General features: G+C 38.4%; 1 protein-coding gene across 3 annotated transcripts in view; it reads left to right on the top strand.

Annotated features, from left to right (window-relative positions):
* Positions 1 to 15,782, top strand: part of LYST (lysosomal trafficking regulator) — a 169,502-nt gene that overhangs the window by 77,453 nt on the left and 76,267 nt on the right. For all 3 annotated transcript variants that reach the window (XM_038394616.2, XM_043511408.1, XM_038394618.2), the window contains exons 18-24: positions 1,255 to 1,428; positions 3,268 to 3,417; positions 4,162 to 4,299; positions 5,907 to 6,105; positions 10,134 to 10,265; positions 12,899 to 13,526; positions 14,930 to 15,107. In XM_038394616.2, the coding sequence (XP_038250544.1) occupies positions 1,255 to 1,428; positions 3,268 to 3,417; positions 4,162 to 4,299; positions 5,907 to 6,105; positions 10,134 to 10,265; positions 12,899 to 13,526; positions 14,930 to 15,107 (1,599 nt within the window). The remainder of the gene's footprint in view (positions 1 to 1,254; positions 1,429 to 3,267; positions 3,418 to 4,161; positions 4,300 to 5,906; positions 6,106 to 10,133; positions 10,266 to 12,898; positions 13,527 to 14,929; positions 15,108 to 15,782) is intronic.

Here is a 15,782-nt window from a genome sequence, read left to right as displayed (position 1 = left end):
TTAATAATCTCTGAATGTGTTTAAACCTTAAAGGATGCTATCCTGGGTGTGGGGAGGGGCAAAAGCAGTTCATAGAGCTTGCTTACTTTTGGGGTAAGCTCTAACTAAATTAAAAATAGCTTAACAAAAAGGTCTCATCAAAACTAAATCCCTTACTCAGAATGATGATGATTTTTTTTTTTAAATGAAACAAATGAAGGCAGGTTGATTTTTCGCATCTTTTGTCTGTCCACATATTGGATCATAGCAGATACAGGGGCTAAAGTGGAGTCTTGTACTTGGAATGTCTGGTTTCCCAAAGTTTATTAATGTGATTCCAAGACTCATTTGCACAGTCCATCAAATTATTATCTTATTGATAAATCATATCAATTTGTATGGGAATGAGGCTCTCTGGTGTTCAGGCAAAGTCTGCAATGGAAATTATTCCTATTAATTTTTACTATGTTACTTAAGTTTTACATAACTATACATTCTACCATACACAATGTTCACACCACTGAAGCATGATTTTAGAGCTGTCAAACAGCACAGGTGTTGTAAATGCAGCATTGTTACATCTACACAACAGCAGAGTAGGATCTGAATGTGTACAAAGTCAGTTGAGCCTTCCTTCTCATACATCTCTGACTTAATTCAAATGTTATGGGTTGTCTCTATAGGGTTCAGGACTGCATTCCCATTGTTTACTGCTTCAATACTTGTACTGTCTGTTTACCAGCTTAATCCAGCAGCACAGCTGCCTCTACCTCTGTGCTATGTGTAATAGAGTTTTAACACTGGAGCAGACTGCTATTGTTACAGGCAGTCTGCTGTGTTCTAGATCTCCAGGAGCCATAAATGAAGGTGCTTTTATAGCATTTAGGAAGCATTTCTTCTTGTTTTATATAAAATACTCAACCTCACTGAGCAGTTGCTGCACATGTGATTTCCCAGAATGATGGGGAGCTGTTTACACCTTTTCTGCTCTAGTTTTATTTTTTGGAGCATCTTTTTCACTCCAGTGATTTTTGTCATGGGTCTCAGACTTGTTGGAAGATCTTCACTATCTCCATTAGGGATCCTGTGTTTTTTAGATAGAATAATGGAGTATTATTTCTGTATAGATACGAGACCCTACTTGAGCCTTAAGACAAATTGTAGCCTGGAGTCATGTAATTAATACCTTCTATAGAATATCTATAAATCTGTTCATTACATTAGCTCTATCAAAGATGTTTATCACTTGAATTATTAAAACTGGCTTATTTTTAGGTTATTGATATCAGCAACTGTGAAGAGACTCAAGCTTTAGCACTACAAGTTATACTCTCATTAACAAAATACAACCAACAGAGAATACAAGAGATGGAAAACTGTAATGGATATTCCATGATCCATCAGGTGTTGATCAAACCCAAGTGTATTGTTGGATTTCGCATTTTGAAGGTATAGTGCTGTTAAAAACGTTTGTATAGTTTAATTTGTTGTATAGTTTAATTTATATTGTTTGGAAGATCCTCTATGCTCTTGATCCTAGATTTGAAGCCCTACTTGGGATGCATATTTTTGGTTTGGACCCTGTCCAATGCAGGAACAATTGCTCTCAATCCAGAAACTGAGAGGATGAGTGAAATGAGAGAATGTTACAGAAACCACTTGGGTTTGAGGGGAAAGAAACAACTGCAAATATAATTTTCTGTAATTGTCCCCCACTTGGCAAAGTTATTTTAAGATGACAAGCTAAACAGAAGATCAACTTTAGAAACCTACAGGTGAAATCTTAAATCGGAAGTGGAAGCTAAAAATATTATTTCAGAGGGGACTGAACTGACACTGTTCACTTTATGCTATCACAGTAGATGCTGTAGGATGTTTTGAGAAGAGGTAAGGCAGAGTTTGGATAAATCTTGAAAGCAAAAACTGTTTATGTAATCCCTTACATATAGATTTAATAAATCCAGTAATTCTGGTAGCATTTCTTTTGGAACACCTCCTCTAGGATGGAAATGGTTTTGATCTACTTTGTAAGCATAGGAATTCCTGACGAGTATTTGATGGATGTAAGGCATACGAACCTCACTTAAAAATTTTGTGTTATACCTGGGAGGAAAACTGCAGGGTTCTCCGGGAACCACAGGAATAGGTGTCCTTTGATGAAGACCATGCCCAAGACTGCCTTTGAATCTCAGAGCTTCATTTTTGCTTGAGAATGTTTGTTTGTTTATTTGAAATGGGCATATAATGTATGTGTGCATTGTCCTATTGAGAAGGTGGACTACAATCCTTAAATTCAGTAGACATGTTTTCTGAAGTTCATCTATAGCTAAGGCTTTCAAAAGTGATTAGTCTTTGGATGGCCAATTTGAGACACCTCAGAGAGACCTGATTTTCAGAAGGTGCTGTGTACCAATCTTCTGAGGATCAGGCCCCTCCTAAAGTGTGTCAAATTGGGCACCTAAACTCACTAATCACTTCTCGAAAGTAGGCCTGGTAAGCCATAAAAAGCTCTCTGGGCTTTCTGATACTAAAATGCCTTTTTAAGAGAAAATTAGATGTGGGGTTTCTATAAATATCATAGAATCCTAGAAATGTAAAACTGGGAGGTCTAGTCCACCTCTAATCCAGTGCTGACACAGGATTAAGTATACCTATAAGAACGGCCATACTGGGTCAGACCATTGGTTCATCTAGTCCAGTGTCCTGTCTTCCAAGAGTGGCCAATGCCAGGTGCCCCAGAGGGAATGAACAGAACAGGCAATCATCAAGTGATCCATCCCGTCACCTACTCCCAGCATCTGGCAAACAGAGGCTATGGACACCATCCCTGCTTTTGTTGGCTAATACCCATTGATAGATCTGTCCTCCATACATTTATCTAGTTTGTTTTTAGAACACTGTTATAGTCTTGGCCTGCACAGCATCCTCTGGCAAAGAGTTCCACAGGTTGACTGTGCACTGTGTGAAGAAATACCTCCTTTTGTTTGTTTTTTAAACCTGCTGCCTATTATGTTGCATCATAATTCTAGAAAAGATGCAGATAAGGATGGCCTGGAAACAACTCTTCTTAAAATATGGATGGATGTAATTGTGGTCTTCAGTACTCCAATCAAAACCTTTTTCCACCAAATGCATCCGATGAAGTGAGCTGTAGCTCACGAAAGCTTATGCTCTAATAAATTTGTTAGTCTCTAAGGTGCCACAAGTACTCCTTTTCTTTTTGCGAATACAGACTAACATGGCTGCTACTCTGAAACCTGTCAAGTCCTTTTGTTTTTCTGTTTTAAGACCCTTCTTGAAGGATGCTGCAGTGATGAGATTCTTACTATAAATGAGAGCGGACAATTCATGCTTGATGCAGATTCCACTGCAGTAATACAAGATATTAAATTGCTAGAAGAGTTACTGTTTGATTGGAAGATATGGTCTAAAGCACAGGTATTTACCTTCTTTATACAGACAAATAAAATGGATTCCTATGCAAGAAAAGTATAGTACTTCCTTTTGTCATCATCCTTACTTAGTTTGAAATGGCTCTCTACATACTAGTTTGGCAATTTGAACAGCTACCAAAATAGTCTGTACCCAGAATAAAAGTAAATATAGCATAGATCTTCATGATTGCTTTCAGTGTTATAGCAAGGGTATAATCGCAAATCCTTCAATTTTGTTATACATTTTTAGAGAGAGAAGGGTGGTGAGATTATTTTTTATTCGACCAGCTTCTAATGGCAAGAGAGACAAGCTTTCAAGCTTACATAGAGCTCTTCAGGTGACCTGAAAGAGAGAATCTCACCCACCCTGTCTCTCCAATACTCTGGGACTAATACGGCTACAACAACACTGCGTACAATGATAATTTTTTGATGTTTTTCATTAACTTTGCAGAACTTGGTATAAGTGTTAGAAGAATATCAAATTTTAAGGATTAATAACTAAACTATGCCCCTTAACATGCTTCTTCTAGGTCAGAGTTTGGAATAAATTTTTAATTTTCCTCTTCCTTCTTTGCATGTAAATTCTGGTAAAAAGCATCTTGATTCAGTTAACGCTTCATATTGCCGTCTTAATCTGTTGAAAGTAGGATAGCATAGCCTATAAAATAGAGAGATGGGGAGATAGAACTGTTACTATATTTGGTGCTGCTTGTTTTATACTATTATTTGTTTTTGTTTTTTTCAGCAAGGTGTTTGGGAAACTCTTTTAGCAGCTCTGGAAATCCTTATCAGAGCTAACCATCATGAACAGATGTTTAACATCAAACAACTGTTGAAAGCTCGTGTGGTGCATCACTTCCTGCTAACTTGTCAGGTTCTGCAGGTACTTTTAATCTTATCTATTATTTTGTGCTTGGAAAATAATTCAGTGTAAACTAGAAACAAAGTGCACCTCATTCTTCAGTGTTTTTAGTTTTACTTTTCCAAGTGTCCCCATAAAAGATTAGTCCTTCTCCCTTCTTACCCTCTAACAGGCATTATAAAGTAGTGGTATTTTCACCAGAATACATCAGTTGTAGAGGTCATCGGTGGGTGATGCAAGATCCTCTAGTACCCCCAATGGCTGAGTGTAATGCCACCATTCCTGCCAATCTCGGGAGCAAGGGATGTGGACTCCGATTCCTATACCCCAGAACATTGCCACTGGAATGCTAAGATGGTCCTTCTATGTCAGTGGCTTTCAAACTTTTTTTCCTGGGGACCCAGTTGAAGAAAATTGTTGACGCCCGCGACCCAACGGACCTGGGGATGAGGGGTTGGGGCTGTGGGGGGGGTGAGGGCTGCAGGGTGGCACTGGGAATGAGGGGTTCAGGGTGTGGGAGGGAGCTCTGGGCTAGAGCAGAGGGTTGGGGTGCAGGGGGGTCAGTGCTTTTGGCTGGGGGTGCAGGTTCTGGGGTGGAGCTGGGGATGAGGGGGTTGGGGTGCAGGAAGGGTTCCAGGTTTGGGGGGGCTCAGGGCTGGGGCAGGGGATTGGGGCACAGGGTTGGGGTGCAGACTTGCCTCCGGTGGCTCCCAGTCAGTGGTGCAGCGGCAGGCTTCCCACCTGTCCTGGCACCATGGACCATGCTGCACCCAGAAAGCAGCCAGCAGCAGGTGTGGCTCCTAAGCAGAGATGTACAACTCTTACCCGCAGGCACTGCGCCCCCACCTCCAGTTCCCATTGACTGGTTTCCAGCCAATGGGAGTGCGGAGCTGGTGCTTGGGGCAGGAGTAGTGCGCAGAGCCCCATGGCCCCCCCCGACCTAGAAGCCAGACCCGCTACTGGCCGCCACTAAGGTGCAGTGTAGTGTCAGAAAAGGTAGCCACTACCCTATCTTGGCTGGGCAACACTGCCGATGGGACTTTTAACGTCACGGTTGGTGGTGCTGACCAGAGTAAGGCGACCCAGTGCCTTACATGCCATGACTCAGTAGTGGGTCACAAACCATGGTTTGAAAAACACTGTTCTATCTAATGTCAAATATGTATTAGATCTTCCATACTGAATCTGTCTAGCTTTACTCTCAAATCACTGTTAATGAAAAGCGCACGTAGTGCTAGTGGTTTTTGTAATCAGCCCTTACAAGTTTTCAAAATGTGGTTTAAATTTTAATGCATAACCATCTGTCACTTCTTGGATTTCCTAAGAAAACGCAATGATACAAATTATAGCATATCTTTGAAGGGGTATGACTATAATATACCTCTTTTTATAATATACCTCTATGATTCTCATTCCATCTGAATAAAGAAATATGGATTTTTTTAAATGGCTTGACTTGTTTTCATAGTCTGAAGTCAAATATTGCCACAAAACAGGAGTACCTTTCATGGATCTGATGAAGTGAGCTGTAGCTCACAAAAGCTTATGCTCAAATAAATTTTAGTCTCTAAGGTGCCACAAGTACTCCTTTTCTTTTTTACACCCCAACCTATGCATTTCTCTTTCAGGAGCAAAAGGAAGGGCATCTTACATCCCTGCCTCGGGAGGTTTGTAGATCATTTGTGAAAATAATTGAAGAAGTGCTTGGATCTCCCCCAGACCTGGAATTACTGACACTGATCTTCAATTTCCTCTTAGCAGTTCACCCTCCCACTAATACATATGTTTGTCACAATCCCACCAACTTCTACTTTTCCCTGCACATAGGTAGATACAATATTTTGTTTAACCAGAAATAGATTATAAGATGAAACGCCAACCTGTCTGAGTAAAAATAAAACTAAGCTAATTTTATAAATAGCGATTTTGTGAATGACTGTGCTGTACACTACCATGTAATTTCTACAGAAGCTACTGAATTGAAGCTTGCAACCAAAACTTCTTCTGATACATTATAACTACTTTGATTTCTATCAAAAAAAAGTTTCTTTAGTTGGACCTCATATTTTGCAAGATACCTTGTTGGGTTATTCGTTACAACCCCTCACCCAAAGACCATATATATAAATAATTAGTGGCTGTATTTTATACTTCATTTTCATCTTTGAAGTGTTTGACACCTACTAATAGTTCTAAAAAATAAACACTTCTGAGGTCGGTAAACTATCTCAGGCTTACAGATGGGGAAACTAACTTGTAAATAGCTTGCCCAAAGCCAAATAGTCTACCGCTTATAGAATCTTCCAGTTCCTGGCCTCTGAAGTTGTACTTGGAAGACTACATTAGGTTCTCTGTGGATCACACATAATGAATGTGTGAATGCACCACAGTACCAATTTACTGAAAATTACAGTTTATGCATCAGTAGGTAATAAAGCAAAAAATAGCTTGGCCAGCCATTTTCACATAACTAAAATCATGTTACCTCCATGTGATACCTCCATCAATTAGTTTGCAGAGAACAGTTGAATTCCGTGCATTTTGGCTGGTAATAATGGAAAACTGACCTTGTTCCTTCAAATTAACACCACATGGGGTTGTCTGCAACATATTAACAGTACATTTCCTTTGAGAACCACCTGTACAGATCCACCGCATTGGATTGTATGCAAGCTTGTAACCTTCTAGATGGCACTGTCCATTGGGAGCCACATGTACATCCTTTCACAGCATCAAATGTTCAGGTTCATGGGTATGAAACATCCAGTCCCAAATGCATTTCGTATTCTTCAGTGGTCTCTATTATTTTCAGTACCCTTTCTCCTATCAGAGACCATTTCTGTTCAATAAAAACAAATTATAGTTTGAGTTAATTGTTGTTCCCTCAAGTCTATTATGTCATGGGTCAGTCATGGTTTTGACTGAAGTATATCTGCTTTAGGGACACTAATTTCCGACAGGTTTTTCAGGCAACCCCATTAGTTTATCCTACAGGGTTTTTCATATTCAATCATCCTACTGTTAAGAGTTTTTTTTGAAAGGGCTAGCTTGCACCTTCTCTTCAGCATTCTATATAGATATGGTAGTTTTACCTCTAGCTGAAAGGTCTCTTAAAGTTCCACCTAAACTAATTTTATGATATGTCTTCATTTCAATCTGAAGTGGTACTTTCCAGCTCTGAATGAACTAGCACTCTAAAAGCAGAAATGTAGCTCTGGCAGTGCAAGTGGTGATAGGAGCTTGCTACCCTAGCATGTTCGTAGTGTCTTGGACAGGTATGTACTTGGGACAGCAAGCCCCTTCCAGTTCTTATGCTGCAGCAGCTGCATTTCTATTTTTAGTGCGCAAGCTTTATTCAAGTTAGCGTAAGGTGCCTCTTCAAGCTGCAAATTATACCTCCAGGTCAAAGGTTAGACATACTTTGTTTACCAGTTCCCCAAATTAGCTGATAAGGGGAGGCTAGGTTACATAGATCCAATGTGAAAATCTTTCCATGAATACCCTAAATCAGTGGTTTTCAACCTTTCATTTGCAGATTATCTTAAAAATTTTTGGAGGTGTGGGCCCCTTTTGAAATCTTAGTCATAATCTGCGGACCCCCAGGGGTTCATAGATCACAGGCTGAAAACCAATGTTCTATGCTAGTGACAATCTTCTGTGCACCCCTTAGACATAGTCTGCAGACCGCAGGTTGAGAACCACTGCCCTAAATGCAACTGCAATTTATGGAGACCAATTAATTAAATTAAATCCTCTAATTTCAAAGTAACTCTTAGACAAACTTGTTATATTGCACATGTCTAAGTACCTGAGGGTTTTAGAACACGTTTTATGAGATCAAAAATGGCTTTCATAATATGGCTTTGTGAACATGTTAAAAATATTTCAAAGCTGCTATTTTGAGGTATCAGTAAATTCATACAGCATTACTTACTTGACTATGTAGCTCAATCTAAATGCCAATTTGGGAGAGCATTCCTGCTATCTCTAACTAGTTCTCCTTGGGCTCTTCTCCTTGGATGGTTGTTACTCCTTGTTAGTCTCCAAGTATTGTGAATTTATACAGGCAATTCTCAAAGGAAAAGTGTTTCTTGTCACTAATTGTAGCTCCTTCAGAAGAATACTTGTATGGCTCCAAGCCCCTTCCCTATCTTAGTCTTTTGTTTAAAGAATTCTTAAATGAATCAAATGAACTAAGAAGCAGTTGGGGTGGAGGTCACTCCTCCATCCTCAGGCATCAGTGTTCAGTGCCTCAAGTGGGTTGTGCATGCACCCTCCCAAATACATTGATACTTAGAAAGGTGCCCCAAGGGGCACAATTCTTGATTGTGTAGCTCCATGCAAACTGTCCTCTGTAATTAGTAAGTAACCCTTTTCCAGATATGACTTGCGGTTTTGCTAGCAGTCCCAAAGTATGGACCTTAACTTCAGGCAGTTTGGTTTTATGTCTCCTTATAAATCAATTTTACAGTATTTGTAGCTCTTAGACATATTACATAACTTTACAATACCTCATTTTAAAGCAGCCAATGAAAACTATTATAAATCATTCATGTGCAATGTTCTGCACATCATGCTAACTTGGATAATTTGGACAATTGTTCAACTGGTTCATTATTTCCAACAAGATTAGCAAATTAAGAAGCTTCTATTGTACTTAAAACAAACTATATTAGAATTTTAATCCATTTTAAATACATTATTTTGAGCTTCAATAATTTTTAATGAGATTGGTTGACAGTGATGTAAAATTCATATTTAGGGAAGACAGAGTGGACAGCTAAGGCTGGAAGGGATCCAGTCAGAGGATCCCTCAGAGATGAGGCAGGAGAGAGGAAAGAGGGAGATCCTTCAAATTGCAGCTAACCACATAAGGTTCCTTTTGCTCAAGATTACTATCGTCAAGTATCCTTCTGAACTACCAGTGGAAGACGTACAGTGATCTCCTGGCAGCACTCAGTTAGAGAAAATGAACACAAGTTTTTGAAAATGGGTGAAGTTAGGAAATTTGTAATCCAGAACAGGCCTGTAGTCTGTGGTAGTAAGTCATTACTGTACTGAACAAAATGGGTACAGGCTTCTAAAATTTTTCTGTAAGGAAGCATTTTTTTACATTTATGTAGTACAAAATTCATTTTATAGATTTTATTTCTAATTAAAGTTGGCATTCCCAAGCTTTTTGCCAGTATCTATCTTGTTGACATTGTAGATATGTAGTTTTGAAAATAGTGAAACCCTTTTGTGGTGGAAATATTAAAAGCGTTGAGCCAAATTTTCAGATCATGCTCTACTTTTGCAGATGCATTTACTTTGCACGTCTAGTTTGAGTAGTTGGCTCTCTACTTGAATGGTGTGCACTTGTTGGCATTTGCACTCCAACATGACTCCATGTGCAACTTTATTAGCACAGAATTAGAGCCCACTTCTGATAGTCTAAGGCTTGGCTCATCTGATACAGGAACTAATTTTTTTTGTGGGGGAATAGGATTAGGGAGGGGTGTCATTATTTGATGTCACGAAATTTTCAGCAAGATGGCTACTAGCAGTTAGCTTGGAAATGCTAATTTTAAATGTATAATTTTGAGAACCATTTCAGAATATATTCACTGAGAGGAATGGTTCAAAAATTCTCTTAGTGAGAAGTATAACACCACTATACTGAACAAAAGTAGAATTCTTTCAATCTCTAGTGTGTTTCTTAAATGTGGAAGGAAAGTGCTTGGCTCATTAAACCTTGCAGTGATATGTTTTGAATCTTAACTTTGACTTGTTTTCTATTTTTTTTTTAATTCATCAAGAAAAAAACTTGCATAGAGTTAAGTCATTGTTCCTCCCACCCCCCTTTTTTTTTCTAGATGGCAAAATTTTCCAGGAAAAGGTCCAATCGATCAAGTATCTGAGAAATTCCAGCATTGGTGGAAAATCAATTGACAGTCCTACACATTTAACTACAAGTCCAGCTGGATTTACTGCTTCACCACTGGGAGGTAAAATATTTATATTACATACCTGCTGCTAGGAAAGCATATGCTCAATTTCTGGGTTTGGCAATGAAGCAAGGGAAAAGGTTGCAACAGTTTACAGAGGTGGAACTTAGGTGAGTGGTGGCAAAGTCTGCTTAAATTCAGTCCATTGGTGTAAAATAACGAAGATTGTATCAGTATTTTATAACTTGAGCATGATGAAAAATGATGATTTTGGCCATTTTTAGTTTAGTATAAAATAGAAAATCAAGGTTTGATTATGCAGTGAGTACAATAATACACTTTGTATAAAGTAGGATACAGATAAAGTAGGAAAACCTATTAGGAGCAACTTATTCCAGGTATATCCCAAATTGTGTGACTTAGATGACCAGCAAGTTACTTGCCTGAGAGAGAATTGTCATGGTTTTTTATTACAGTACACTATATTTCAGTTGAGTTTTAAAATGTAAAAAGTTTGTAGTCAGTGAGATTTAATTCTCCATGTATGAGTGCTAAACATACTATAGTTAGTTATGCAAAGGAGATTGGATAGGGCAAATTAACACCTCTTTCTTCCTCCCCTTCCCGCACGTCCCAAAATATCTTATACTACTGTTGTGATTTTCAATGCAACATTTTAGCATAGAGTACAAATTAGTAATTTTCACACTTTCCAACAAATCATAAGTCATTCCAGCAAAAAATTAAGTTTTATTTTTTTATTTTTATTTATTTATTTATTTATTTATTTTATCCCACTTTTATTAACCAGTATGGGAAAAGTGCTTTAGATTTCTGGAATTTTAAAAAGTAGTCTTTCAATGTATATTACACACATTTTCAAACAAATATCATCCCTGGATCAAAATTTTAAGCTAAGTCAAAAAAAGTCTTGCAATGGAACTATCAGTGCAGCCTTAACTATGAAGTTAATGTACATCCACAATGAGGTATAATTGTTGGCTAAAACTGCAGGATTCAAACATCTACAAAATAGATGTGATTTGCTTCCATTTAGCCAACATCTGCAAGATGGATGTGATTTGCTTCCATTTCTCACTTCCTATTTGCGACTGTTGCAATTTCAATTATATAAAATGCAACAGTACCACATACCTGACCAATATAATATGTTTTGCAGTTAATGTTGAAGCAGTTCTTCCCTTGTGAAAAGCATATTACAAGTTAGCTCTTCAAATGTTATGTACCTGCTAGATTGAGGCTTGCCTGTTCCCCACCCACCCACCCCAAAAAGTGTTATGCCTTTCACTTCACTTAGAGCCATGCCATGAAATGTTGCAATCTCCTCATAAGTGGTTTTTGTTTTTGGTTTTTTTTGCATGAATACTAGTCATTTTATGTTCTCTTACATGAGGTCCTAAACCAATTATAAATTATAGTTCAGGACAAATTATTTCTTTTTAAATAAAGAATGTTTATCCATTCATCTGTCATAGATGAACGTTACAGCCAGGTCTTCCTCAGATTGTTGCAAAAATATGTGATGCTCTTGAGGGCTGCACACTTACTTTTGCACCTGTGACTTCACTGCAAGATGTGTAAAACCACCCAAGCAACCAGCTTTGTACTGACTAGTGGAGCTAGTCTGTTTTTATTATTTCAGTAAGTGTCAAACAGTGCTTAGGAATGCATTCCTGATATACTGACTTTGGACAGAAGTATTAGCTATCATTCTAAAACCTTTTTGGTCAAATTGCATCACTTTTGATTTTAGAAATATTGCATTAGATACTCAGATCTAACATCGTTTCACTAGGACTGTAGTGTCCTAGCCCAACCATATTTTTGTGCAATAGTTGCTGTTAGTCCTTCAGATACTTAAGTTCTACTTTTAAAAATTGATTTTTCTGTGAATAAAGAGTCGAAAGAAGGCTCACACACTCCAAAGAGGAGACAGAATAAAATATCTGGAATAAGACAAATTTAGATAGACTGAGAGTTAGTATACTGAAGTAGTTGAAGATGCAATATTTATCTTTCTTTAGTTTACATTTATCATTCAGTAAAAGTAGACTAATCCAGTTTTAGATGTTGCATGTTTGTGCCTCTGAGATCAGAGCTGCGCCTTTAAACATTAGTTATCTATATACACAACTTTACTTATTCAATGTTTGGCCATATTCAAACACTTTAATCTTTTAGGGAATTATTTATTATATAAAACTTTAGTCATGTATATGTTCAGGGTTTTATTGCCAACTGACTTAACTGAAGGGATCAGACATAACAGAACATACCTTCTAGAATCTGCTATTTAAGTGGTGAAATCTTTAAATCGGAACAAAATCAGAAGGACCAAAAAAAGACCATTCTGCTTTGTGAGAATTAACTTTTGTATATACATTATTTTATTGCCATATGCTGTAACTCATGTAAACTAAATATTTTGTCTTTGAAATCAAATGTCTCAATAGTTGAGCAAACTTTATGGCCTGCTATGCCAAATGATTGTGGTATCTGTTCATAGTTGATTTAATGTTTGGGGCAGGAAGAAAACTGTGATTGTCAGTATAATAAGCCAAAAGGCACATTACTTGTTGCATTTTGTGGATATATTAATTGGTGGTGAAACAGAACATTAACATTTCTAATACAAAATAGATGCTAAGAGTATTTTGTGTTCTCTTCCCCAGGAAACATTATTTCCAAGATTAGTGTACCACAGATAACACACACTCAGGCACCTGAACGGCGTTGCAAAAGCCTACCAGCATCTCCTACCTCCTCACCACAAGTGCATCCAAAAAACCTACGTGGGAGCTTGGGTAGAAGCATTGATGACTTACAGGAAGTTGGGGAGAGTGACTCTGTTGATCCACAGGAAAAAAATATTTTTGTGGAAAACTCTGAAACGTTAAAAAGGGTACAGGAGGAACTCTGTGTCAGCAGCTGTGAGTCTGCAAAAACAGTTTGTGACTCGGAGTTAACATCTGCTGAAGCATTGGTTGACATTTCAAAAGAAGAACTAGAATTATCTGAGAACAAAGAGCTAAATGCAGAACTGAAAAGTAATGAGGATGGTGCTGCAGTTGAATCATTGTTGCGCCGTCCTGACAATCTGAAGGGGCTGCCTTCATTTCAGAAAAGTCAAAATAATTTTGCAGGCTTGGGTCTAGCGTTTTCTGCTCAGAGTGGATCATCCTCCATTGCTTGCTGGCCAACCCTCGCTGATAGGAGTGCACTTCTTGAAGAATGGGAAAGCCTTACCTTCTCTTCAATTAGTGAACAGACCTTTAAAAGATCTGAAAGACCTGATTATAGGTATGCACACTTTGGGTTTTTTTTTAAAGAAACATTACAATACCTCAACATTCCAGAATAATTCTAATAGTACAGTTATTTCTGTCATAGCATATAGAATAATTTCTCATTGACTTGATAAATATTTTGTGGTTCTTGCTCTGGACTACATATTTTGTTTTTTAAAAAAAAAAAGCTATAAGTCTGAAATTTAGTGTTGCATCTGTAGTGAAAGCTTGCAAATATATTCATTAAACTAGTAGTATGCTAGAAAATTGCTTTTGTTTCAAATTCCACATTATTTAGCTAATACCTGCCTTGAAAGGTTAACTGTTTGTATGATGCCTAGCACAGGGGGGCCCTGAACTTGACTGAAACCTTTGGACACTACTGTAATACAAATAACTCTGCTCATGTTGCCCTCTACTGACTGCAGTCAAGAATTAAGCCCTAAAAAAGGAAGAAGAGGAGAGCATTGGGAAGAGTTTGGGGAAATAGCTTTGTCACATTGTCATTAGTCTGACCTTTGTCTAGCTATACTGAAAGGACGACAGGAGACGCTTGCTATGGTTTTAATCATGCCACAACTTTATTATTAGATGTCTGGGACTACCTAGCAGATAAACGTGTACAGTGCAGGTATCCTCATGTTCTTTCAATATCTATCTACCCAGGGCAGCTCTGCCAGCCCCCTCTCTTTTTTCCATCCGGGTTCCCCAGCCAAACCATTGCTGGGACCTCAAAGGATGGCTAAGGTGGGCTAAAAGAAAAGGCGGTTGGCTCCCTGCCAGACCAGTCAGAGGAGCCCCAAGCCTCCCCATTCCGCTCCTTTAACCAACACTTCCTTTTAAGTCCTTTACCAAGCCATTTATCCAGTCACTATACACCCTCCCTATGGAGTACCTGCGCTGAACATCTGCCCCAATCATTATGCAACCAATGCTGCATAATTTCCGACATTCACTCACCATAACAAAGCCCCCCGCCCCCAAACCCACTGTGTTGAAAGCTCTGGGGAAGCCGAAAACCCCTCCACTCCACCTAAGCCAATCTGGCGCTAAGGAAAAAATTCCTTCCCAGCCCCCTAAAAAGGAGCAGCTTCATCTGCTCTTGGGAAAAGAGGCCTCTCATGCCCAGGTTTGCCCCTTTTCAACCGCTCAGCCCTTCCAGTCCCAGGGGATAAATCAGCATCACCATGCTGACCCACTCCCCCTTTTGAAGCAGCTTTTGAGCCTCTCCCACCCCCCTATAAAGCACTGTTCCTTCTCCCTCAGTAAGCTGGACAACACCCCTTCCCTCCTGTGCGCTTAAAGGTGCAGTGTGGTCATTTTCTCCCTGCAGGTAGCCTCTAATGGTATTTATACACCCCTATGGTTTATAGGAAATTCAATATAGTAATAACACATTTTCCTCTTTGTTTTCAGATCCACAGAAGATTGCCTTGTGCTTATATGCTGTGGATTGTATGACCTCTTACGTGGAGTTCTTTTAATCCTGCCAGATATCATGCTAGAAGATGTGATAGACAAACTTATTCAGCCTGACACTCTTATCGTTCTTGTGAACCATCCATCTCCTCTCATACAACAAGGAGTCATTAAAGTAGGAGTATATACAGTCTAAATGTTTGCAACTCGGATAAAGATATAAACTAGCTCACTTGAATATATTCAAAGTTCGATCTAAAATGTTATTTATTTGCAGATTGTTAGCAAAAATAAGATTGACTTCTTTATTATATTCCCCTAGTCTTATCCCCACAAAGCCTTTTTAAAACTGAGTTGATTATATCTAGCTGTTTGAGAATTTCTTAATGAAAAGCATCTTTTCAATTGATAGTTAAACTATAGATTTTATATAAGTTAGAGATGAAAGAAATCAAATCCTATGATGGGAGCAAATAGCACTTAAGAATTGGAGTAACATGATAGGAAAATAAATGACCATCCTTCAGCAGGGGTAGTGTATCATACAAAAATTATTTCCTCCAGTGTTTGCTTAGTCCTGAAATCCTTCCTCGAGGCAGAGTTCCCATTGCAGTCAGTGTGAATCTTGCCTGGGTATTAACTTAAACTGACTATGGGTTTTATCTTGATTTTTGTCAGAGTGGTTTTGTCCTTTTTATGCAGAGGAAAACAGTTTGCAATGGAGAATTTTGCTCTTAAGGCAGGGACTATGGAGTAGCTTTGGCTTGTAGTTTGATGAAGAACTTCAAAGGTTTAGTTAAAAAGATAAATAAAACCACTTAAGTCAGCAATCAGTAACAATTTAGATAAA

This window comes from Dermochelys coriacea, chromosome 3 (genome assembly GCF_009764565.3).
Source record: "Dermochelys coriacea isolate rDerCor1 chromosome 3, rDerCor1.pri.v4, whole genome shotgun sequence".
NCBI classification, from domain to species: Eukaryota; Metazoa; Chordata; order Testudines; family Dermochelyidae; genus Dermochelys; species Dermochelys coriacea.
This window is presented reverse-complemented; position numbering and strand designations above follow the sequence as displayed.